The sequence below is a fragment of the Hylaeus anthracinus genome, unplaced genomic scaffold (genome assembly GCF_026225885.1).
Source record: "Hylaeus anthracinus isolate JK02 unplaced genomic scaffold, UHH_iyHylAnth1.0_haploid 12001, whole genome shotgun sequence".
NCBI lineage: Eukaryota > Metazoa > Arthropoda > Insecta > Hymenoptera > Colletidae > Hylaeus > Hylaeus anthracinus.
In genome coordinates, this window is record NW_026534348.1 from 13,315,744 (window position 1) to 13,341,413 (window position 25,670).

Genomic DNA, 25,670 nt, shown 5'->3' on the forward strand with positions numbered 1-25,670 from the left:
AGAGAGAGAGAGAGAGAGAGAGAGAGAGAGAGAGAGAGAGAGAGAGAAGATGGAGGAAATAATACCAAGGAAGAAAGCACGGAGAACGTGGTGGATCTCTCGTTTTTCCGCATCCCATTGATTTACATCTTGGCCTGCTGCAGGTAGAAAGAAAGGATATGGAAGAAGAAGGCTAGGAGAAGAGAAGAGCGCGTAGTCGAGGGGTGGCCGCACGATATCAGCCGTTTGTATGCGCGGTCGACGCCAAACTTTGCTGAATTGCTCTATGACTCCTTATATCCTATCCTCTGAGCACACCCTCTCTCGTCCTCTTACGATTCCACCCTCTACTGCGGCCCTCGAGTCATTATACCGATCTCGAAGAAACCAACTCAGTCTGTCTCCCTCCCCTGGCCTTCCTTTTTATTCGAGGATTCTAACAATTCTATTACGACGAGACAACAATTTATGCTATTAATTTCTTACGGAAAAATGTTACACAAAGTTGTTAAGCTTGATACGAAGATAAAGGATTGCAAATTTTCGTAGTCTAACTTTTCTTTTTTATAGCTAGTATCTGTAATCATATTGGAAATATTTACGCCATGTATTGAAAATACTTGTACGAGAATTAGAAACTTTTATATTGTTATTGTTGTGTAAAGCAATTCGTAAATTGTAAATACATCATTTGATATAGTGGCAACAAATGTGGATTTTAAGGATTAAATAATCATGTAATGTCATTAACATGAATCGAAAACGTATTGACACGTTAAATATTTGTTATCTTAATAAATTACAGTTTCTGTTTTTCGATTACACTTTTACAAAACATTTACTTTATGCGTATAGCTTGCAATACTCACTATTGTATTCGCCAGGATCACTGGGATCCAATCGTTTCGCTCTGCGCCCGTGTTTGCTATTGTTATGAACGAACATGTTGTCCGAGACTGCTAGAAGTGGTCCCTCTACTCCTACTTGCGTGGAAATGACCACCTGTTACAGAAGATTGAAATTCATCCACGTGAGATTTTAGTAGAATGTTGAAAGTACATGCAATTACGTACAATAACAGTAAACATTAATAGTATGTATTCTACATTTTCAAAGCTCGTTAGAGTTAAAATTAAAAATTTTACTTCACCAATAGAAGAAACTGCAATTTCTGCAAAAACTCTTTAATATATGTATCTCACTGAAAATGGTTATAGGAAATAAACCAAGCTTAAAGAACAGTCTTTAAATAAAATGCACACAGTCGATATCGTAATAATAATATAAATGATGTGAAACTACTTTGAATAAGCGATGAGTACGAAGAAATTAATTATGTTAAAGGAAATAGTTTTACTTCCATATTAGGACGTAATTATATTTAACATTTCAATTTTCACTATGTATCTATTTTATCGATTTATCGAACGTAAAAGAATGTATGGAAATTGTATCATACAACGCATAATTTTATTTGGGAATAATATAGCTGCGTATGTATGTTAATCATATCTCTTCTAAGCAAGCATTGCAATTTGATTTGCCGCATCGCGTTATGTGTATTAGTCGTTCGTGACTCTCGTGTTCTCCTATTTATACGCATGATAGATAATATCACACAAATGTATGAACGCAATCTCATTAAAGATATGCCTTTGAAAGTTCTGTTCTTGAAATGAAGCAAGTAATTTTCAATTTGTTACTGTTTCAGACAAATGTTAAGAAAGTAGATATAAATCATCAGAGACTTCTGTTAACACTTAAATCCAATTTTATTTCTCGTTTGTAATAGGCCAGATATGTCTACATATTTTCACGCGTAAAACTTTTGGTAAATTGAAACAAGCCGTGTGTTTAACCTCGAGTTTTCCGGACGCAAACAAGGGGACGATGATTTTCGGGAGAAAGTAGAAAGAACGTTTATAAAATCGGCCGGGCGGTTGGTAAATGCCCAAAGTTTTGTCCTTTTGCAACTTCGCAACTTTCTTGGCTGGTTGGCCATATTACCTAGCGCGTAACGTAGTGCGAACTTGGCCAGCACAAGCGTGAGTATAACCTGACGGTCCTTCGCGAGAGAAATTTCCGAGGGAGGGGAAAGCGTACCGCTAAAATTTTAATTCGCAACTTCGAGTAATAAGCAATTCCTAAACAAATTTGAAAGCACGATAACAACTTAACTTTGGTTTGCCTTTGCCTAGGCATTCAGGCGAATGTATATTAGGATAAATGAATGCGCGACAAAGTTCGAAAATTGCGTAACTGATTTTACAGGAGAATTCTTTACAGTTGATTTGATAATCGCGAATATATTTCTTTGAAATGTTACTGTTACAGATATTAAATTAAGCAATTGGTTAAAAGATTTGATCCACGATGCCTATTCTTTTTCAACATTGAATAACAAAATTTCAAATTTCAATTATGTTCTACAAAATAATTTGAAGTAACTAAACTCTCAAATTCGTTCATTCTTTAACTTAAATTGGATAGTACTATCGGATAGTGCTCTCCATCATATTGGATAGTAATAATTGATATTTGTTTTCAGATCTCTCACAAATGTCACGAAATGTCACGAAATCTATTATAATTTAAAATTAAATTGAAAGAAATGTCACGAGACATTTTTATTTGACTATGAGACGGCTTAAAAAGAAGAGCATATAGTTCTCACGCGATAAGGACAGATCGAATTGAAGGAAGCGTAGGAACTGGGTGGAATGTTTTTGGTAGTTTATTTTTTAATTCTACCTTTTGCCTCTCAAAATGGACACGAGCGGAGTGACGAGATACGGCTGTCGGTGAGTAGCAGAGACCGTAATACGGAGATGGGGTGGAAGGGTGAACGGATACAGGGGTGGGTTGGTTGATGCCGCGCTGAGCTAATTGCCAACCCCTTGGATTACGTCTCCTGGATGGGGGTCTCAACTTTCGACGATGGCAGACCATCGAGAAATTGCTCGTTTCCTCGACGAACTTCTTTTTCTTTTGGAAATGAAAAAAGAATGCCTCCAAGTGAAAGCTACGCATTCGCAGACGTGCTATACGGTGATAGGGTGGCACGCAATTGCGGAGGACTTTCAGTGTTCTCGTCTCCGTCCATCCGTCCCTATAATTTCATGAGTCGTGACTCGCATAATGGTTGAATTCCGATCAGTACTCCCGCGCTATGATAAAATTTTGATCTGTTACCAAACGTTAAGTTTGAATTAAAAGTATGCGAAACGGCTGATTTCAAAAATTCTCTGTGTAGAATGTTTTGAAACTTAGCGTAGTTCGATCATAAGTTTGGTAACGTAATCGTTAATTTACGATATAATATTTTTTGTCAAACTTTGTTGAAGTGTTGAAGTTACTTATAATAAATTCAGGAGCATCCAATTACTCTGAACACAGTTGCAGTGTGATGTTACTAGAGCGTGTCTGACCATTACTCGCTGTTTCTACTTATGCTGGCACCTCTGGTGCACAATTCATGGCGACGTAATAGCCTTTTGTATATTTTCTGCTACAGTTTCAGATAATTTATATTGTTATTAGAATATTAGTTGTACGCTTTCTTTCTAAATATGATTGTTTAAACTTATTGTACCACTTGTGACTATGTTCAGTGCGACTTTTTAGTATATGTGGAGATACAAATGAGTTAAGAAAACCTTGAGGTAGTGCACTTGGAAATCATAATAATCTATAGAAAATACACATTTAATTTACAAAATACTTGTAACATTTAAATGTGTACAAAATAAGTGTTCTTTCTACATTTTCGCAATTAAATTTTGTATACCCCATCCTTCGATAACATTTCAATTACGATTCATTTCAATAGTGGTATAGTAATAAGTTTTATATCCTCATAGCGGTGATATGTAGCTTCAGCGAACTAATAAAAGGTGGTCCCAGTAGCGTTTCACTCATGAAAGATTTATGCGTTAACTCACCTGGAAGCGTCTCATATCTCGTGGGTTGCCGGCATTCTTAAGGCAGTTCTGGTTGCACTTGAGAAAGAACTTAAGGAAGAATCTGAAAGCAGAGTGGACTACAGTTAAACGGTTGACAAGGTGCTTAACGCTTTTCAACGTAGAGAACTTAATTAGAACGGGAACTTGGCCGGAAAGTAAACCTGAATATTGCATAAGCCAATCGCAAGCCCCGTTCTAGTCGCCTCTATTATTCAGCATTTCTCTAGATTAAACCCCGACCACGTGTTCTTCGACCTTTAGGACCGTCCGGCTTTATATACTATGGCAAGTGTGTATATAACTACTATACCAGTTTACCGAAATGTCAAATGTTGTATAAGCCTAAAAATACGTTTCATCCAGAAGAATATTCAACAAGAAAAATCTACTATCGCTCTGCCATTAACTGATTCGCATATTATATATAAATTGACTAATGAAATACAGTATGGTTGAATCTAGAATTGTTTATATCTGGTGTCGATATAGATGTAGCATATCTATCGCATATCCATCAAAGATACCTAACAGCCAAAAAAAGAACGAATAAACTGTAAAGCTTTGGGAAAAAGATTACAGAGCGACGAATGTCGAGAAACATCGATGCCTGCATGTGTGTACGAGGCAAACGTTGCACGCGTGGCAAAAATGGGGGTAGGAAAAAAGAACCACGAAGAAAAAGAGACGGGGTTTCAGTCGAAAAACGGGCAGCTCAATTTTCATGAATTATGTAAAATATCGGGAGATATTGAATTCGAGGAAAATTTTTGAAGGTGCGCGATATCCATGTTCGCGCTGACGGGAGTGAAAGTTGGATGAAGGGTTCGCCGAAGAGACATGAGAGGGTGAAACACGAATAATATCTATGGATAGACTGAGATAGATCCAGAGAGTGGGGAAACCGCGTAGGAAACAATCAGGAGGACCGAGACGATGAAGAGGTTTGAGGGACGAAGGGGTAGTTTTCTGGGTGGCTGGTAGGCCTCTCCTCCCATGGGACGCCATTGTCATCCCCTGTGGAGTGCGTCCATACGATCCGGGACTCCATCGAAAAATCAAACGCATACCTTCTAGTAGCGACGCCCGCTTTTTTCCTTTCTCGTTTACGCGAATCGTCCAAGCGAAACTGTAAGAGGAATTTGTCTATTTCTCTTTGTCGCCTCGTCCCTATCGATACCGCGTTCCTTTTCTGCTTCTTTGTTTCGCTTATTTCTCGGGTTTCTCGCCTTGAGGAGACGAATAGCAAGCCGTTGGATAGAACTTAGCATGTAAACGGTGATTCGTTTAATTCTGTGGACGCTAGACGAAGTAAAATCGTTTAGGTACTGTTATATAGACTTGATCGATAGTTCTTATAGTGATTTCATTACTTTGTTTACTAGTGGTAGCATACGTGATTCTTAATTCAAATTGAAAATAATGTCATCCTAGATATGTACATTTTATTAATCTTCTGAAAAATACTGGAACACGTATGTGTACCTTCAATTTTTGTGTTATTATATTTTAAATTGGGTAACATTGTGGCTAAAACTCGAATTTTTTTTCTTAAAATTATATTATGAGTATAGTCATTCGCTTTATAATAAAAAAAAAAAAACATAATATTTAATGCTTCGTAATAACTTTGAAATTGTGCAAGTAATACGATTGTATTCCGAGTACCATGAGTTTTATTTTTCTTTGAACTCGTGTGTCTCGAAAAGTTATATCAAGCAAAGTATTTTACGTTAAATAGGTTTTTATTTCTCATTTGTTCTCATTGCAACTCGAAACACTGTACAGCTACACATAAGTCAACGCTACACATTAACTCAAGATTCGAATATGCAATGTTAAATTGTGCTAGCTAAAATATCGAAGCTAATTACTAACGACGTATCCGTAACGTTTTAGTAAAGCGATACCGAATATCAGACAGCCGAAGATAACATCAGCAAACGCGTGTATCATCGTACATTACACGCGGCCTATCTAAACGACACTTTTATTGTCAAGCTGTATGATCCTGCGCAAGTTGTCAACCGAGTCGGACGTTTGGCATGAAATCCATATAGTTCGAAAAGTGAAAGGGAAAAATGAAAACCGACCCGACTACCCCCTTCGTGCTTGTGTAGAGAGTACGGAAGGGTATACGGCTGGCAAGATATAAAGAGGGAAGAAAGAGGATGAAGAGGAGTGGGCGGCGGTGAAAGAGGAGGGAGGACATACAGAAACAGAAAGGGAAAGAAACGTATCGATCTCCCGCTACATGCTTCTCGTATCTATCCGTATCCGAGTACTATACTCTCTGTTCGTGTTAACGGCTGCAGTTGGCCGCCCTTGAGCGTCGGGCGAATTTAATTCCGTTTACTCTTAGAGGGCGTTAAGATCTTATCGGGATGCTGGATGGGTATTCAAAGCATTGTACTTTGGCTTATCACCGCCGTGGATCTCGCTCTAAACACGATTTCTCCGTCACACCTGAGGCACGGAGTACTACGACGGAATCTAGTCTTTCGCAGATAGGAAACTCATTGACTCGCCTACGTCACTGCGAAAATGGTGCGAACATGTTCTTTAACTGGCGAGGAAGAGGAAGACCGATTGCGTCGCCTAGATAGAATGTAAAGACCTATGTATTATTCATCTATATTAAATATACTCTTATTTTTCTGTAAAGTAAAGAACTACTCCACGTCCGCTTAATCCTGTCGATCCCGTACCCTACATAAATAGTATAACGTAATTCATCCGTGATGAGAATAAGAGAAATAAAATAATTTTTGGAAAAAAAATATAACCGACTTCGAAAAAAAGAAATATACATGTCGAATTGAGTAACCTCCTTCTTTTCGAAGTCGGTTAAAAAGAAAGATTCACTTTTTCCCCATTAAATGATATCTACTCATAGACAAAATTAATCATTCGCAATACCCTGGATTTTATATCCACGTTACTTTATCCCTCTTTTCTTTTCCATTTGAGAGTCGTTTTCTTCCATTCTATCCTTTGAGTATTGGCTGTTAGGAGCTAATGGATTGTGTTATCGACTGATTCAAATGCGAACTAGATTTCATTCCGAGCTTGATGGGGCGACAGTGTCGACGATGTAGTAACGCGAACACGAGCAAGAAGGGTGGAATGGCTAGTTTCTTACAGGGGCTCAAACTCGATTTCGATCATCTATTAGATTTTTCTTCTTTGTCGATGCTTTTCGCAAGCTTCCGCCAGTTTTCGTGATAGAATCTATTTTGGATCGTCGCTCAAAACGGCAGGTTGACGCATTTTACATCGTCGAAACATTGGATCGTGTTGAAAGATCGTTTAGAAGCGATATTGTAACTTTAAGGAATTCTTCACCTAAACATAAAAAGAAAAAAATACAATACGTTTATTCAACTTAAAATATATCTAAATAATGTAGTAGAGATTATGGAAACATTGAATTATCATTTGACAAATTAAAATCAATTTTAAATACATTGAACTATTTTCTACAATTTTAATCATGTGCATTTGACTTTAATTTCAGTTTGCGGCCAAGTGGAATCGTCGTTATCGTATCGGTAGAAATAACAAGGTATCGTAATTAAAGCGTTTTATGGACGAATACGTCGAACAAATCGATTGATTCCTGCCGGATTGGCCGGTTCCGTTGCTAACGAATTGACACGGAATAAAATATACAGGGGCTGACCGATTGAGAAATCATTCCCAACCTACCTTCCGATAGTTACGTACCCTTTCGTTGCCTCGAGTAAAATGAAAATAAAACGAAGCAGCGCGCAGCGGAAAGTGGCGGATTGTGTGTGATGGGAGAAAGGGAGACGGAGCAGGAACAACGTGTAGCGGGAAACGTGCACAGTTCGCTGTTTCCATTTCTACGGTATACAACTTCGCAACGTCGGGATGGATGAACGAACAAACCAGAAAAAATAAACGTCGGGGATGGAAAAAAAGCGCTAAATATTGGAGGCTCACGAAGAGAGAAAAGGAGAGGGAGGCGGGTAAACAGAGGCAAATGAATTCAATCAAACTTTGCAGTAAATCATCGGCTCCTACGCAGCGTTTATTTTGTTTTTTTTTTAGTATTCCTCGTTTACCAATTAGCCATATTTTTTGGTTTCCACCGTACCAAAATGAATACTACTTCCTACGCGAAAGCAATTCGTGGAAAAAAATTTTCGCGGATCAGTGACCCCAATTGGGAAACGCTGTTGGCAGTATGCACTGCTAACCATCGAACTGCGCAAAAACGATTTTACGTAACGACTAATCGATACATTTCCTTGTCTTTGAGATGGTATTATTGGACGAATATAACGTAACTATTCACGTGTTATTTTTAAGGTATTTATAATTATGGTGTTGTTTTTATTAAAATTCTATATTTTATTAAACTTTAAATGTTCTCAAGCGTAGACTGTGTGCTCGACTTAATTTCAAATGGTAATTATTTTCATTTTGCAGAAATATTAGATACAATGATTATTAAACGATATTAGAGTCTTTATCACTTGTGGAATATATTAAGGAAACGTTTTAAAAGACGATGCAATTTTTGCAGTGTATTTAGTTTATAACTATTTCGAAAGGGGCTATATGATTTTGGTTTTTAATAACGAAATACGCCTATCAGCGTAAAGATAGTGGTCATTTAATCAACATCGTGCATACTTAATTATAATCGTATGTTCTGTCATTTCAAATATTAGAATTGGATATATTTTATACCGGTTATGTTTTACTAATGAATCAAAATTTAAAAGCTGCTTTTGGAAAACCCTTTACTTTGCAAATGTAAAAATAATTTTCTATCCGACTGTTTATATATTTTCGATACGTATAGGGTGTGAAGTCGCAAATGAATATCGTCTGATGTAGTAAATATGTTTCGAGCAGGGGTGAATGGATATAGGAAGCTTACTCGGGGACTTACGCGTAATAGTTCCAAATAGGGTAGCATTACGCGTATCAGAAATCCATTTTCTCCTACGTCGGAAAATCTTTAATCATGTTTTCTCCTCCCAAAGTATATTCCCTTCCTCTGCCACTCTAAAGGAGAAGATATAACGTAGTGAGAATTTAGCTTAAAATTCTGGACCGTCATATTTCATTTGATCTCTCGATAACTCTATATTTCTTTTAGCTTACAGTAATAGACAGCATGTCACCTCTTATCTACGTTACTTTCTGTAATAAATCTCAAGTAACTGTTGCAATTGAAGTTTTTCTATTTGTAATATGAAACAAACGAGCGATGATTAAGAGTTGAAAATTTCTTTACATAAATACAATTTGTTTTAAAAAAATCTTTAAAAAAATATAGAATTTACGATATTTATTCGTAAGAGTAATCAAAGTTTAGTAAATGTTTTGTTTACAACAGAAATGTTAAATGCTTATTATTCCTTTTACTAGTAAAGAGAGTTCTACAATTTCAAAAATTACAATGCCAAGGGACCACTTATTGCACGACAATAAATCAGATACAACAATTAAAGTATTAAGACATGAAGCATGTTTTCTTTTACTCTTACTTCCTACGTCGAATCAGCGACTTTAATAATGGAAACATCATTTTCCAATAAATTTGCCAGGTACAGAGTGCGTTAAGAAAAGTACTTATCGCGAAGAAGCACATAACACAACGTAGACTGTGCAGAGCATACTGCTATTTCTTTTCGAGAAAGCATGACGGTACACCCTCCTATCGAATGTATTATTTTAGTAAGAAAACGTCCGGGAGTTATCGCGAGTGCATAATGCAGAAGCGCAGGACGTCAATTAGTAAGAATGTATACGGAGGTCCGTAAGGCATAGGAAACCACCTAGAGCTGTATACCTTGCATACACCTTAACTGGGGTTAGCAAGGTATCAGGGGATGCTTAATGTTTAACTAGCCTCCATTACGCCTCCTGCTTCGGTCTTCTTGAAACCTCCCCCACCCTCTTTGGCCCGTCATCCAGCATCCACTGATTCGTTCCTTCGGATCTCCTCCACAGGAAATATTACAGATAGGAAACGGATAAGAAGGATCGCATGTAAGCTAATCGACTAATTCAGGAAATTATTTTCCGGAGATCAAGTGCTAGGATGCAGAAGAGTGCCACCTGAATGATTTTTCGTTCAAACCTGCGGGTTCTTCGAGACCTGGCACGATGAGGAGTGTGTGAAAATTCGTAAGTATCTCCATGCAGTCAATGAGAACGCAACTCTGTATAATTATCTTTGAATGCCTTGTACACTTACAAAACTATGTAATATTCATTTTAAAGAAAGCAAGTGTAGCGTCCACCCTTGAGAAACGAGTTTATCTCCAGCGTTCCACTATGAAACGTTGATACAGACCCTACGACTGCCCGCTTGTATCAACATATAGGTTCCCGTGTTTACAAAAGGAAATCAGAAGCCTGTCGATGTGTAAAGTGGATAACTTAACCGAATTCCTGTTAGTAGGGTGAGTCCCGTTTACCGAAGTCCTAGGATGGGCGAAGCTAAGGCTACTCGGCAGGCACCCATGCCAAAGTACTGCATAATTCATACGTAAGTAATACGTCTTACTAGCTTGCATATCCCAAGCTAACGTACCCTATCGTAGCTCTACGTTGTGTAGCACTTCTCCCCTACCGCTCCTTGCGCGTTTCACAGTCCCCTCGTCACGACAGCAAGATATACCTAATGGCAGTCTATCATATTAGCTACAAGACGGCTTGAGAGATCGGCTGCTATAACTAGATTTGCTCTACACCTATGACACATCAACTAAAGATTTACCATGTATATCACACAGATACTGATTAATATGCATGTTAACACTGCTTGTGTTAATACCAAACTATCTGAGAATTCACAGTTCGAAGGAGTAAAAAGTGCCAATATGTACTAATATATTAAGCAGTCTTAATGATTCTTAAAAAAGAAGCACGAAAATGTTAACATTTAATTTCTGTGCGGACTTTTTGTTTGCATCTCACCTTGTTGATCTCATGATATATTTTCTTCTCTTATTGGTTACGTTTTACCATGACACGTGAGTTTCCATCTTTATTTGATACAATCTAATCTACTTAAGAGTATTTTAATACGGTTTACTTAATTTTCGAACAAGCTACCTTTATTTTTATTTTATCTTTTATTCTTTTATTTCTCTATTTTTATACGATCTGACAAATTCGTCACCTATTCTGTTTTTATTCTTTTAAAATCTTAATTTATACAAAGTAGTAGGGATTGTAGAAAAATCAGAAACGTACTAACATTCGGTTTATATTAACAATTTTAATCTACTCGTGCCTGATATGAATTCATACAAAAAGAAATAAAATGTGAATAAATTCTCTCCAAATAAATCTTTTATTTCCAACTTGTTTCTAAAAGGGATAGAATCTTCCTCAACCTTGTGTAATATTATCATTAAGAGCAACAAATTCAGATGGCACTTTCAATTCGATTAAGTATCCAAAAGAAACGCTATCGGTGGGTCTAATTTTGGTCATTTCAAACGCAAGTGTCCGAATGTTCCGACCAGACGATGAGCTACGCGAAAATTGTTGAATTATATCGCGGTGCCTTAGGCGCACGCCAGCCGAGCAAGGCAAGAGTCATTTCCATAAACGCATCAGAACCTCCACCGGCGTAAACTAACTTAACTCGGGATGTACGAGTGTAGCCGCGATTTATTAATGCCTGCATTTAGATACAGAGCCCCTTGAGGGCTCGCTGGGACGGTTAGGACCCTCTCAAGTTGCCGCTGTCAAATATCGACAAAAACGGCCGTAAGTCGCGCATGCTCCACCGCGTATGTGTTTCTTACCGATGGCACGAATGTAACGCGTACCAAAGCATTCTATCACGTTTATATCTTCCAGGAACGTTTGATATGCGTGGACATTTATTCGGTTTATAGCAAGCACAAAATCTTTCTGTAATTGATTTCACGCACACTTATTGCGCAATAGAGTGTTTCATTTCCTGAGAAAAATTACCTAACATTATTGTCGATAAGGAAATAAATTGAAAATTTTTACTCTGTCTTACAGTTATTTTATAAACTAATTCAGGCGTTGATCACATATAGTCACGTATTTGGGATTTCCTTGTTAGAGTTAATAGATGAAGTAGTGAATAATTGCTACGTGCTAAATAAGAGTTACTTTTACATTTTCTGTATAAATATTTTGCTGTATCGTTAAGATATAGCACAACAAAAATATAGAATCGTGCTCTTCTTCATTTGGAAACATAATAAATGTTTGGTTCCACGGCGACTGTATTGGATACGATGATTCAGTTTGCATTTGTTCAATTATGCGTTAAGCATGATAAACAAATATATATATATATATATATATATATATATATATATATATATATAAATAATATATATATGAACAAATCGACAGGTAGCAAGTAAATAATATTAATTACGTTTGCCTGCATTGTGTCATACGGAACAGATTAACAACTGTATGCGTATGGATAAAAGATATATGTTTGTGGTATGTAAATAATATTACACTCCTGTTACTTTTCCTTATTCATGAAAGTGAACTCCATTATGTCTATGCTTTACCAAACTCTCTTAGACATGTTTTATTATCCAGTTCAAAAGGACTAGTTAAGTATGTATAATTATTATTTTTTTAACGAATTAAAACGATTTGTAGAAAAATTATCTTTTAAAACGTATATGTTAAGCTGCGTTGATAGAACATCATACCACGGAAGCAAGCTATTGTAACGACCGTGAAAAATAACCAATCGAGTTCAACGACGCTTTAAAATTCATTGATGGCAAACGATTCACCGATGCGTGCCAGCGCGTAGTAACGAAGTGCTGCAAGTTTAGCGGAAGCTCGCTTAATCCTAACTAACCTTGTTGCACGGTCATGGAGTTTGTCGTTGAAACAGAAGGGGGCTAAAATGTGATTTTAATATTCGCGGCTCCTTTGAGGAAACTCGCGACTCTTCCTTAACAGGCTTACGGAGGGTACCCCCAAACCTTGCCTACTCCCTTCGGTGAGAACGGCATTCCGCTTTGAGGAGCATACCTAGTTTGAAACTCGGAAAAATCTGCAATTCTGTCTCGCTTGCGAACTTCTCTTTACCCTTCTTCCTTCTTTGACATTCGTCCGTTTCGTTTTTATTGCTCTGGCATTTCTTTTTCTCTACATGTATATCTGTATGTTTAAATTAGACAGGCATTTTAGATGTAAGATATATTTAGAAAAATATATAGAGGATGTTTCAGAAAACAAATATTACAAGAAGATCAGAAAATTTAGCTAGACCATTTAGTGTAGAAGAATGTATTGGAATGAAACTGAATCTATTTAGAAAATTTCAATATAATCTACTTTGTACTGTAACATGAATAAGGAAAATTTCTTCTAGCTTATTGAATGCAATGTCCATTGTCATATATCATGCAAGAGACCATATTTTTCAAATGGAATCGCAGTAAAACATTCATGTGCAACATACGTCACTGTAGACGCGTATAGTATGTCCAATTCCTACATAAAGAAATCCTCAGGGTCCGTGACACGTAATTTTTAAGAGGTTACTTAAGGTTATAAATTCCATCGTTACATACAGCGATCAGATCCAGTCCCACCTACGGTTGATAATCGTCTATAATAACCATTGTCCCGGCAAGCGAGTGGGTGTGTTCACGTATCAAGATCGCGTGAGACTGGAGCAAACGAATTTCAGAAAGAGGAGCAGATCGGGGAAAGTGAATGACAGGAAAGAAGACTTCTAGGTTATCGTCGACAGAGGAGTTTGGGAAGTTAGTAGTCGCCATGCTAGCAGGACATAGAAGCACGCAGGATACGACGCCGTGGCGGGCCGTACAGGCGTTGCCATGGTGATCTCATGGGGAGGGCATTCGCCCTCTCTCACCCTCACCGAGAGAAGATAATGCCGCCTGCCTGCCTGGCTGCCTTTCTACCGATGTTGCTACCAACTGCCGCGATATCAGAAGCCTTGGCAATAAAGCAAACGTCTATGTTGGCATGGAAGTTTACGAGAGACCCGGTTTTCGAGATGCGTGATTACGAGGCGACAACCTGCTCGATACGTTGTCTTTGTCACCGAAACCGACTCTTCCTCTGGCGTTCCCGCTTTCGAGAAATCACTTCCGATTACGCGGGCGCCGCTAACGATACAGGATTTTAAATTACAAGTTTATCCGAAGATTACTTCGTCTCCTCTTTATCCTACAGATTTTGGTGAAAGAAGTAACGAAAGTCAACCCCCTTGCTTTGATAAGTAGCTTCTGCTAGCAAAATTCGACCGGGATAACCGCTCCAAAATAGTTTCATGTTCAGCATTAGTAAGCGACACGTTCATTTCTATATTTGTGACTGGTACAATTATTGAATTTCATCGTTAGTGTTAAGAAAGTTATACAAAAGAAATTTGGAGTCCAACTTCGGTCACTTTCTTCTAGTATTTAGATTCTCGTAGTTCCGCGCGTATTCAGGATGATATTCAATCGAGAACGTTACATAGGCGATGCTATCTGATAACATCGTTACATTTCTTACATCTTTAACGTTGTTTACAATGCTGTTTAGTAATTTATGAATTACTATCGATTTCCGCAGGACTTTGCGATTTCCTTGGCTGTCTTTGCCACCTGTTCGAGCCTTAAGATGTACGGTGTACGGATGCTTCGACAAAGTGTCGTCGTATTTTTGGTTTATAGCGTTTAACAGTTGCAGAGGAGAGACGCGGAGCTGAGAGGAAGGAGGAAGCGGCTGACAGTGTGAGAGAGTACCTGAGCGCTTCAACGATTACGGGGGTGGAATGTGGGTGGTTTGGTGGATACGGGGAGTGATACTAGTCCCAAAGGTGTCGTTACAATTAGACAGCGCTGCCAACTGCTACGACCTTAACCGCTAAATAACTTACCGGTGCTGACAACCCAACCACACACTGTTACCGCTCATCGTGCCGCATATATTTAGCTGTAAGTTTGTGTGCTTCCGTGGGGTCGAAGCTTCCTGTGACTGGAACTTTTCTTCTCGTGTCCCAAGATTTCTTTGAAATTCTTCGATTAAAAATACTTCATGTGTTACGTGTCTAACTGATACTATGAATGCTTGGTAATCGCCTTCTAGTTCAATATCGAGTTATTTATAATCAGACCACAGCTTGAATACTCCTTTTCGAATTTGATTTATACTAACAAATACATTACAAAATTGTATTCGGCATTTCTACCCGAACATTTACGTTATGATTGTCTTTCTTTCATAATTGTTTAATAATTATTGAATTATTGTATTTGTCATTTAAATATTATGTACATAGATATTTCTAGTTTCGTATAGTCATATCCGATATTTATTATTAATATTTCATTTATTGTCTAAGAGATGACCTAAAGTAGAACTCTCTATCATGAAAGGTGTAAGTGCAAGAAAAAAGAATTCCAACATACTAAAGTGTAATCGTTCCACGTGCCTTAGTAAATTTGAATTCTGAGATCTTTTACAGAACAAATTCTATTATCGTTAATTATAAAAGATATAGTAATATCACTATAAATTTTATTATTTTTAAACTATCTACTAATAGCATATGATTCATAATGAAATACTGTATGAAATCAAACGCAAGAATTATTTAGAAGTACGCGAACAATTAAAACCACTTTAGTTAGTTCTTTAACCCAGTTGTGCGCAATTGAAGCTAAACTTCTTTCCGTCTGGGACATTCGGTTTTCTTTAAGACGGCGCACGTAAATGAAGCTCATTTTAAGGCAAAATATAAAGACCGGAGGCAATGTTCAGAACGAAACCGCGCCTCGCGCTTGCGCTGACTGTTTAGAACTCGAATGATGGTAGAAAGAGGTGACGAGGAAGAGGATGAACCTTCGAAGGAAGAGGACGGGGTGTCCCTGGAGTATCGACTTGCCCCACGGGACTCGGCAGTCGATAGTCCCGTGAGATTCGCGATCTCCTTCTCGATCCTGCGAGTCTCGGCGTCCCTTCCTTCTCTATCCTCTTATGTTCCTCCGCCTTTCTTTCCTCCCTTTTCTAAGAACCGTTCTCATTTCTCTTGCGCGCCCGCGCCAAGCTTTCGTGGGTCGCAAAAGTCAAGCCGCTCGAAAGTAAGAAAACGAGAAAAAATGAGGAGGGATCGTCATCGATGTAATTTCATTTCGAAAATTAACGTAATTGATGATTCCGAGGTAGTTTAAACTTGTAGCGTTACTTAAAAATATTCGTCGTTTATTGTAAAAGCGTAGTAAGCCCAACTTCCTCTCGTTTCGAAACGTTCAAAATTTAATATTTCAATTGGTGATAAAATTGATATAAAGTTGTTGTTATAAAAGTATAAAATCGTTTGTATTTGTGGATTTACTCCATTTTTGTCTGTTTAGCAACTAAATTTAGACCGACGCGTTTATAAGGAAATATTAATCACAATGATATAACTTAAACACTTTCTTACAGCAAAGTCAATATGTTTTTTAAGCATTATTCGTAGATGCTCCATTTTTCAAAGAGACTTTTTTTCACAATTTTCTTGATGAACTGTTCAACCGACGAATATATGCGAGAAATTGTTGTAAATGTGTATGGGATGAGAATTAAGAAAAAAATAATCGAAACGGCGAAGACAATGCGCCCCGTAACTGTAACCACGGGAAAATAAGTCGTCTTGAGAGAGTAGGGTTCCGCCAAGATCGTATAAAATTCTATGCCTTGTATCGCAGACGCCTACTTCTTCGTGCCTACGATCACCAACCCTCTTGCAGCCTATCGCTCCCGCACAAAAGGTTGCCTGCTCCGCCTCCGAGAATTATCCGCGCAACTTACAACCCCTATTTTTTCCACCTTCTGCAGATTCCTTGTTCCCTGCCCGGAACGAATGGTTTTGAGCTTTCATACCAAAGTGGAAAATGAAAGTGAATATTGAAATATCCTATAAGAATTTTATATACCTACGCTGGAACGTTACGATGTAAACTAAGCGTCGACATTAATAATTGGATTTTTCAACCAGCGTGCATCTATGGCGCTTTTTTAAAAACCCGCACTTACATGTGTCGCGAAAATTGAGCGATGACGAGTGAAACGACCGATGACTTTTTACGAGTATACACCTGAAACACAGCTGAATTCAATCGATCAGGCATTGAAAATTTCCACACTAGACAGTAAAAGGTTGTTGGTAACGAGGACGATTACATAATCGATTAAAAATCGAAACTTGTTATAAATTTATTTGCTGTGTCACATTTTCGAAGTATATAGTAACGGACTTCATTGAAAGAGAAGCTGAAGAAATCAATGAAATTATATACAAGGCGAAGACCACGTAAAAGTAGTCCTCTCTTTTTAAATTGTCTTTCGGTGGACGTTGGGGCGTGAGCATGAAAAAATCGAAAATTGTCCCGAAATGGTGTCCACGTGCGCGTGGACGGTTGCGGAGGTATTGACACGTAGGAAAGCGTGCCACGACCGAAGGAGATAAAAGGAGGCATCCTCCGTTTTCTAGGGAAGATTCGAAGGGTGTGTGTAGGGTAGCCCTCGCGGTCTTTCGGGCCGCCCTTCCTCTACGTTCGTTTCGTGTCGGGCCACGAAAATTCAGAAAATGACCTCCCGGTTTGGTAATACGTTATGTGGCTGCGGATGTATCGTCCACGGTCACCCCCGAGTCCGGTCTAACCTCGTTCACGTGAGACAGAACTTTTGCCAGGTTGGTCCGCAGGAGAGGGTCTCCAGAGACTTCCATTTTGACTCTGGGGATTAGGGGTGACTCCGCCCATTCGCAGTTGAAGTTTTGTCCCTCCGTTTGTTGAACACAAGCAAAAAGCCACGCGATATTGATGACTTCTTTCTCTGTTTCAAAAGGAGAGCCACGGAAAACGAGGGAAGCAAGGGAAAGAGAAATAGTGGAGAGCGATCGAGAGTACTCGAGGAAGTACCTACGCTGCGCAACCTCGCGTAGGGCTGTAACTATCGTTCCTGCGGATAGTTTTCAGGATACGCTCTTGGCGCAACGCGCGATTATTGTGTGGGCACGGGGTCGTTACTTGGAATCGCTGATTCTGAAATATGGCATGCGAGACTTTGCGCGGTTTAATTGATATTGCATTTCGCCGCTGGCATGTGATAAAGATTGTGATCGAACGTGCTTCTAATCGTAAGTGGGTTATCGATGTGGCTATCGTTTATCGGGTGTACTCCAATGGTTACCAAGTTGCTCAGATTTACACATACGTTAAAAACAGTATTACCCTAGATGCTTTCTATGCGTTTCTTGTTGGCTTCAAACTTTTCTTCTTCGTTCGTATTGTCGTCTGAGTATGTCTACAATAAATGGAAATATTTGTTTGGGATTATGTTACGTTAAAGTACAAGTAACTTCCATATTAACGAAACGCAGATTGCTTCGTCATCTTGTTTTTTTAATTTATATGTATTCTCTTGGAGCGTGTGACTGAGGAGATGTCGGAGGAGCATTTCTTGTTGAAATTATTAGGTGTAAGATCTGAACTCAATTTAACGAAATATAAATATTCGAGTGTAAAGGAATAGTAAAGGAATAGCCCTTGTCTGAGACAGTGATGGGCAAAACCCTAGGCTTCGAATAAATCTGAAGTTTGCTGATATGTTTGTCTCGTTTCCTCTTTTAAAAATTTTCCAAAGAAGGAAACGAGACAAACATATCGACAAACTTCAGATTTATTCGAAGTCTAGGGTTTTGCCCATCTCTGGTCTGAGAAGGGCTCGAAGGGGATACTAATGTTTCTAACGCTCCGATAATATATTTATTTCGTTTCTCGAAAAACAGGGAATATTAATCGTACATATTTTAAAAGGTACCATTTCATCAGCAAATTAGTTGAAACAATTTAAACAAAGTCATCGTCGCGAAAATTAGCATACCGCGTAGCGAGGTGTTTCAATTGTTTCAGGCACGGCCGTATGTTTTCTTTATTCACTAAAGCTTTGTGTATAAACCTCGTGTAAGGAGTGGCACAAAGTTTGGGGTTCGTTGGACAACGGCATCATAAGTCGGGAGTGGTTTGGGGGTTGGGTGGCGTTTGGGGTGGCGAGGGTCCCTGAAGGCGGCAGGCTAAATATATCCACCCCCGACAACCCTCGGGGGAGAATGTCAAGACAACATGGCCGACGCCCGTCATCCTACTAGCGACCCTATGTGTAAGTACGCTAGTCCGTGTTCGACCACCCTCGTGCCTCAAGAACGTTCAAAGATTGCGACATCGTTTTAGTAGACGCGCTTGGAGTTTCCGTTTATTCGCATTTTGCTCCGAGTCGCCAATCGCATCGGGTGTAATTCGACGTACATGAATCGACTAACAATGTATTACGAATCGGTCGAATCGAGGTACTCTTTTTCTTAGTTCAACGGGGGAGATTATGTTCGCGAGTCACGAATAAGTACAATCGCGGAGAAAGCCTTGTGAAAAAAAAAGCACGTCGGAAGGATTTACGTGATTACTCCCGAGGGCATTTTAGGTAATCTCAGAATTCATCGCCGGCAATCGGATTTCAAAGAAGTTTTGAGTACTGTTACAGCGAACGAATAGTCAATCCTGGATCGAACGTTACGTGCGGCAATTTTCGCGTTAGGCAGGGGACCGAAGAACTGGAAGGGAGAAAGAAATATAGCAAGAGCGATTAGAAGTCGCGAGAGAAGAGCGAGAGGTTGCGTCGCACAGTGGCGGGAAAGGTCGAGAAGAGTATCGCTAGTTTGGGGAACAGGAAGAGGGTTGGCTCGAAAAATTAGCTACCCTCAGGATTACCCTGAATTAACAAATTGAAAAAAGTCATCCTCCCTCGGGCGGTTCTTAAAGGAGTCCGTCTCGCCCACCTCGAAGACCATGGTGTTTCCAGCGCGGAGTTCGGGTTCCTTCGGCTTAAAACACGATCCTTGGCTGGGGTATCGGACCAACAAATTCATGCAAATGCTACTTGGCTCCATCGTAGCTACGATACGTACGTCCTCTCTGTACCTTTGTATAACTTGTGTAGGTATAGCCGCTGGTGCAGCGATAACGCCACGTATACACCGTGACCTTATACACGGTAGCTACGCGCCGGTATAGTGCTTAAACACGATATGACTGGAACAAATTCACTATGACGATTTTGGGAAAGAATTTTACGTTATTGAAATCTTTCCTTGTAATTAAAATTCTGTTACATTAGCACGTTTATGGGGATATGTTTAGTAAATGTTTAATATGTTCGATTACTGATTGCTGTTTTCGATATTATATAGATTTATACTATTAATAGATTGCGAATGTTTATGGAAAGTATCAGATTGTCCGAAAAGTTTCTTCCGTGACTTGCATTCAGTTATTTTGTGTGGCAGTGTTTATACAATTAGACAACCTAATTTCTTAGATGTTAATGTCATAACTGTAATAGAACAAAATGAACTGTACGCAATTCAATAATGTAATTATGTAATAATGTAATTATACATAAAATGTTGCGTATATACTACTACTTAAGGAAATGGAAGAAACTTTTGGGACAACCTAATATCAAGAGTAATATACATTTTATACCGTTTAGAGGATAAGACATACTTTCATTTATGTTTGAATTTTTTTTCCTAGCGAAAGGTAGATGAAATTATTTAAATATAATAGATACCTTAATTAAATCTATCAATGTTTCACGATTAACGAAAATGAAAGATCAAACAATATAAATGAAGGAATTAACTTTTGAACATTCGTTACTTATTTGCTTTCTGTTAAAAATCACAAACACCTCAACAATGATGTCTTTAACTCTTGATAGAGACATAAGTATCTCACAGACACTAAGCAGCTGCAAATCTTTCTCAACGTACACTTGTTTTGACAACAGTACGAACAGTGATTGTGGGCAACAATGGATGTATAGTACGCTGTTGTATGGAACCTTTCTGCGGTACGTGCCGCGAGTACGAAATCTTTTTCGTGAGGCCAACATGAAATAACTGCACCGGCGAATTGTCTGCATAAATTATTCAAAGGCAAGGTGAGGGACCAGTAAGATGGCTACGCGTACGGATACATTTCGTACACCCAAGGCCGTTATCTGTTCCAAAAAGTGGTAGCTGGTTACCCTTTCGTAAAGTTGCAGTTATCCAAATTACGTTTCACGTAGCGAGATTAGGCGTGGGAGAGACGGATGACAAAACAAATTTTGTCTTTAATCTGCGATTACGAAATATTTATGTATCGATTTCATTCTTTCGAGCCTCGGTTTTTATGTTGACATTGAGTGTTTATGTTCGAATTATCGAGTACCCGAAGACTAAAAATTGTGTACGTTCAAGTCAAGCGATGAACAGCAAGGGCAACAGCGAAGAGGAAGAGAACGAAATAGAGAAATCGTGTAGAGTGTGAGCGGCCGTAAACTGGGGTGTCGTTTGCGTTTTCTATTTAGCCATTTGAGATCGACCTCTCTCTGTTTCCCTTTATAGTCTCTTTCTTTCGCTCCGCCGCTATCGTTCCAGTAGACCAGTGACTCGAATTGAATTCCTTGCGATACGGGTAGTTGGATTTACATGGATACTGAATGCGCACAATCCTCGACCACTGAGCTTGCTTTCTATAAGACTGCTTGTTATCAGCATATCGATTGATGTTGGTCAATATATACAATTCGAATACAAATTCTATCTCACTTATATTGCGTTGCGTGTTATTTCGGGTAGAAGAAAGTTTCGAAATATCGAAAGAATATCTACGGAATTCTAATTATTCGATATTGATTTTCTGGTCTTTCTATGCTTCTTGTTTCTTATGATTTTGTCATATTTATGTAAGAGGACTGATTGTATACAAAATGATATATCTGATATGGCAGATAAAAATAGGGAGCTATAAAGTATTTAAGATATTATAATAGTATAAATGTATTTTATTTATATTTTAAATAAATTCTATGTGTTTATATATTTATCAAATTAGCTCACACGATTTTCTCACAATTCTTTATAAGTCTTTCTTATTCTACTCGTTACTCCAGTACAAATATTTCAAAATATTTATTCTATACGAGTAGTATATACATGTAAACTGTACATGTTAAAAGTAAACTAAACATGGAAATGCGAGTGATGAGAAGAAAGGAAAAGTGGAAAGTTCGGTTGCTCCTTTTCCAGACGCGGCATAGAGATCCAGCGGGCCTTCGATTGGTACCTATATCCGAAGGGTGAACTTGTATGTATGTAAGGATGCCTATCGGGAACGCCGTTTGCCGTACATTTATTGCCTCCGCCATCCTCCGCGCCTTCTCGGGGTTACGACGTTATATTTGATATTGGATAGACTCCGCATATGTATCATTGGCGTCGTAAAACCTCTCGTAAATAATATTAAATAAATGTAATACGCCCAGTAAAATGCCACTTAGCTTGGCTAGCGGAAACTCTCGTATGACGCGATATACCTCGCATATGGAAAGTTTAATATTCTCGTTAAACGGTGAAAGTAAAGGTATGACTACGTCGAAAAAACGGTAGTCTTTATTATTCGTACGAATTGTAGAGAGAAGTTCTATGCATCGCCCACGAGATGCTCATCTTTGATACAAGGAATACGACCAAAATACCTTTCCTTTCTTTTTCCCCGCTGTTTTAGCGTTGTTCTATTTAGATAGAGATAGCCAACAAGTATAATTTGCTATTACACGGTATTACGTACAATTCTGTAACAGACACGTGCCAGAGAAACGTACGACTCTGTTAGTAAGTATGTGAACACTTCTTCAATTGGAATAACTACCTACGTTTAGGTGAAAATAGAACTAGTAAATTACTAACTTTGTAATAAATTAGTATTAAATTAAATTCAACGGCTTACAAATGAAATGTGAATAAAATAATCTCGATACTCATAACAAATTAGATTCCTATATCATTATATTACACATTGTGGTCTATCCCAATTTGTTCATGAAATATCCATTCGATCGTGTTGTATTTCCTGTCATTCTTTAATCAATGTTTTACTGTCAAAGTGGCTCGTCACAAGAGTTGTATAACGGTGGCTGTTATTTAGCACTACATCTTGTAGCAATGAAAATTGCTCGACATACTTCTAATCCGTTTGATCGCGCATCGTATAGGTATCTAATCTCGAGTTCCACAATTAGCCGAACGCGATTTATAATTTACCATAGCTGTCGGCGCACGATTTGTGGACTCGCCGTGGAACAACTCGTAGCATTTTATCTTGGGCATCTCCCGTTACCGGATCGGGACGATTCGTAATTTCCAAGACATAATTGTAAGTTTCCTTTTTCCATGAGATCCGTCGGTAGTGACATGCTCCGTTGCGAGGACCTTGCCAGCGCGCAGGGAGAGTTACGCCATTACATCTTCGGCATAAAATAAGCGCTTGCTTAAGGACACGTACAGCTGCCATAGACGTAACGATGCATCGGAAAAAATCGTGTTCCCTCAAAACGTGCGCGCGGTTACTCCAGAGGACGTGACTAAGTTTCCTTGAACATACAGTACGTAGACGAGAATGCTGGTATTAATCGTGGATACGTCGTCGGTCGATTCGCCGAGGAAGGATCGTACAAGCCTCGGGCTCGTCGTTAATTGCCGGTATAATTTGTAATTCGAGAAACAGAAAAGAAGAAAGCGAAATAGGAGAATAGAGAGTGGGATACGAATAGACCGAGACGCGACGAGTGAAAGAGAGAAAGAAAACAGTGCCGAGGATACCGAGCTGGAGTCGGAGAGTTACTGCTCGCTAAAGGAAACAAGCGTCGTGCTCGTCCCCCGAAAGGAAATGTCTTTTGAGCCCGAGGAACGAGAACCAGATCACGAGGACGAGTGGGGCGCCTGGCGTTTGTCTGACCCGTTGACCCTCCTTCGGCGTGTATTTTATATATGTTCTACCGACGGGCATTTGTCACTAGCCGTCAAAACCTCTCGGCAACCGAGAGCCTACATCAGCCCGAACGTGTTTTCCGCAATCTGCCGGCCTGGCTTCCATACCGAACTTTACGATCTGCTGAGAAATTAGTCGTTAAGTGTTTTATGTATCCGACATCGAACATGCACCGACGCCCGTATCATGTGACAGCTACCGTGAAATATGTCGCGCGAATGGCCCTTCGATGAACAGAGTTATCAGTGAATTAATGAGTGAATCTTCTGATTGTCACTTTCGTCACACGAGTATAATTGTCAACGATTAGCGCGTAGTTATCGAATTAACGGATAATTGTAGAAATAATGCTGATCTCTTGTACAAGGCATTTCATTAACTATTACGTTAATAGTATATTTTCTGTCAGTATACATATTTCAAAGACGTTATATAGATTGTTGTGATATAGTGACGTTTGGTATTAGATCGTCCCACAAACAAAATTATAAAACCTGAACTCCATTCAATATATTCAAAAATGTTACCTAGGATAGGTAACACATCAGGCATTACTTTAATTAAATGATATGAAAATTGATACATTTCTACTTAAACACTTCTAAAAGATTCAATTTTTAATTTTTATATCGTCCTTTTATACAAATATAACTGTGTAATTACAATTAATTCGTGTATTTACGTCTCAAGTCATCGTATTTAAAAAATCTTGAACCGAGATTGAAAATATGAACGGATCGATCTTATATTCAGCCGTCATTGGTTTCACGTGATGAAACGTTGATCGTATCTCTTCCAGTCTCTTCTTTTCTCCGCCCTCTTTTTCGTTTGACAATAAAAGCTTGGCAGGCACAAGCAAGCCAGATCACTTCGCCAGATGCCTCCGAATCGCCCACCGTGATAACGGGCGACGGTTACACGCCTCGTAACTAACTCAATCTAGGTCTTCCGAATTAAATATCTATCGTTTAATTAAAAATGATTTACCGATGACAGTCAGTCAGTCAGTCAGCCAGCCAGTCGTGCGGCAAGCCGACCAGCCAGTCTGCTAGTCGGACAGGTACTGCTTGTACCATTCATTGTGGCTTGGCAATCAATGCAGGAATTATCCTCATTAGGTCGATTCTCAGTCTGGGTTCTCCGAGTTCGTCTCTACCCAACCGCTCGCAACGTCGTGCAAACGTCTTGTTGGAAGGATAAGAGAAACAGAGAGGTATACGAAGAAAAGACGAAAGAAAAGTGAAAAGGTAGAGAAGAGCGAGGACACGGGAGGACGGGAGGGGCAGTAGAAGAGAAGGAATCGAAGAGGGAAGGAGACGTGGAAGTGGAAGATCAAGAGAAGAAGGACGACGCAAGCTATTAGATCGAGAGCTGGTTGCGTGCAGCTTGAAGAAAAACTGGAAATCCGCGGTTCTTGACGGGCCAGGAGATCCCTGGAGGGACCAAGGGAGGGAAACCCGGGGTACTCAGGACTCTCCATCTCTCTGCTTTCCTCCTCACTCCTTTCCTTCTGTCTGGCAAAAAGGAGTCGCTGACTGCGAGTGACAACTTAGCGAGCCGGAGCTCACCTCGGCGTCCAGTAGCTTGGCCACACACAGACCGTCCTCGTGATATGACACGTCTTTTCCTGCGATAGAATTCCTTGCGTGAAAGAAATGCCGAGTGGAGGGATCCTTTCGTCGAAAGGGATCCAGTACAGCGCTTAATGATATCGTTGAGTTGCAACGGGTTTGATAGATCTTGTCAAATGTGATAGATCTGGTTCAGCAAGATACTTTACAAACCCTCCACGCGATAAGCATGCCAATTCTTCGCTGATTTTTCTCGGTTTTAGCGATTACTCTAC

At 39.1% G+C, this 25,670-nt stretch overlaps 1 protein-coding gene across 4 annotated transcripts in view; it reads right to left on the bottom strand.

Annotated features, from left to right (window-relative positions):
• LOC128891456 (transcription factor collier) overlaps positions 1–25,670 on the bottom strand; it is a 90,118-nt gene that overhangs the window by 7,719 nt on the left and 56,729 nt on the right. For all 4 annotated transcript variants that reach the window (XM_054150948.1, XM_054150947.1, XM_054150949.1 and 1 more), the window contains 2 exons: positions 3,921–4,002; positions 849–981 (listed from right to left, as the gene is read on the bottom strand). In XM_054150948.1, coding sequence (XP_054006923.1) covers positions 849–981; positions 3,921–4,002 — 215 coding nt within the window. The remainder of the gene's footprint in view (positions 1–848; positions 982–3,920; positions 4,003–25,670) is intronic.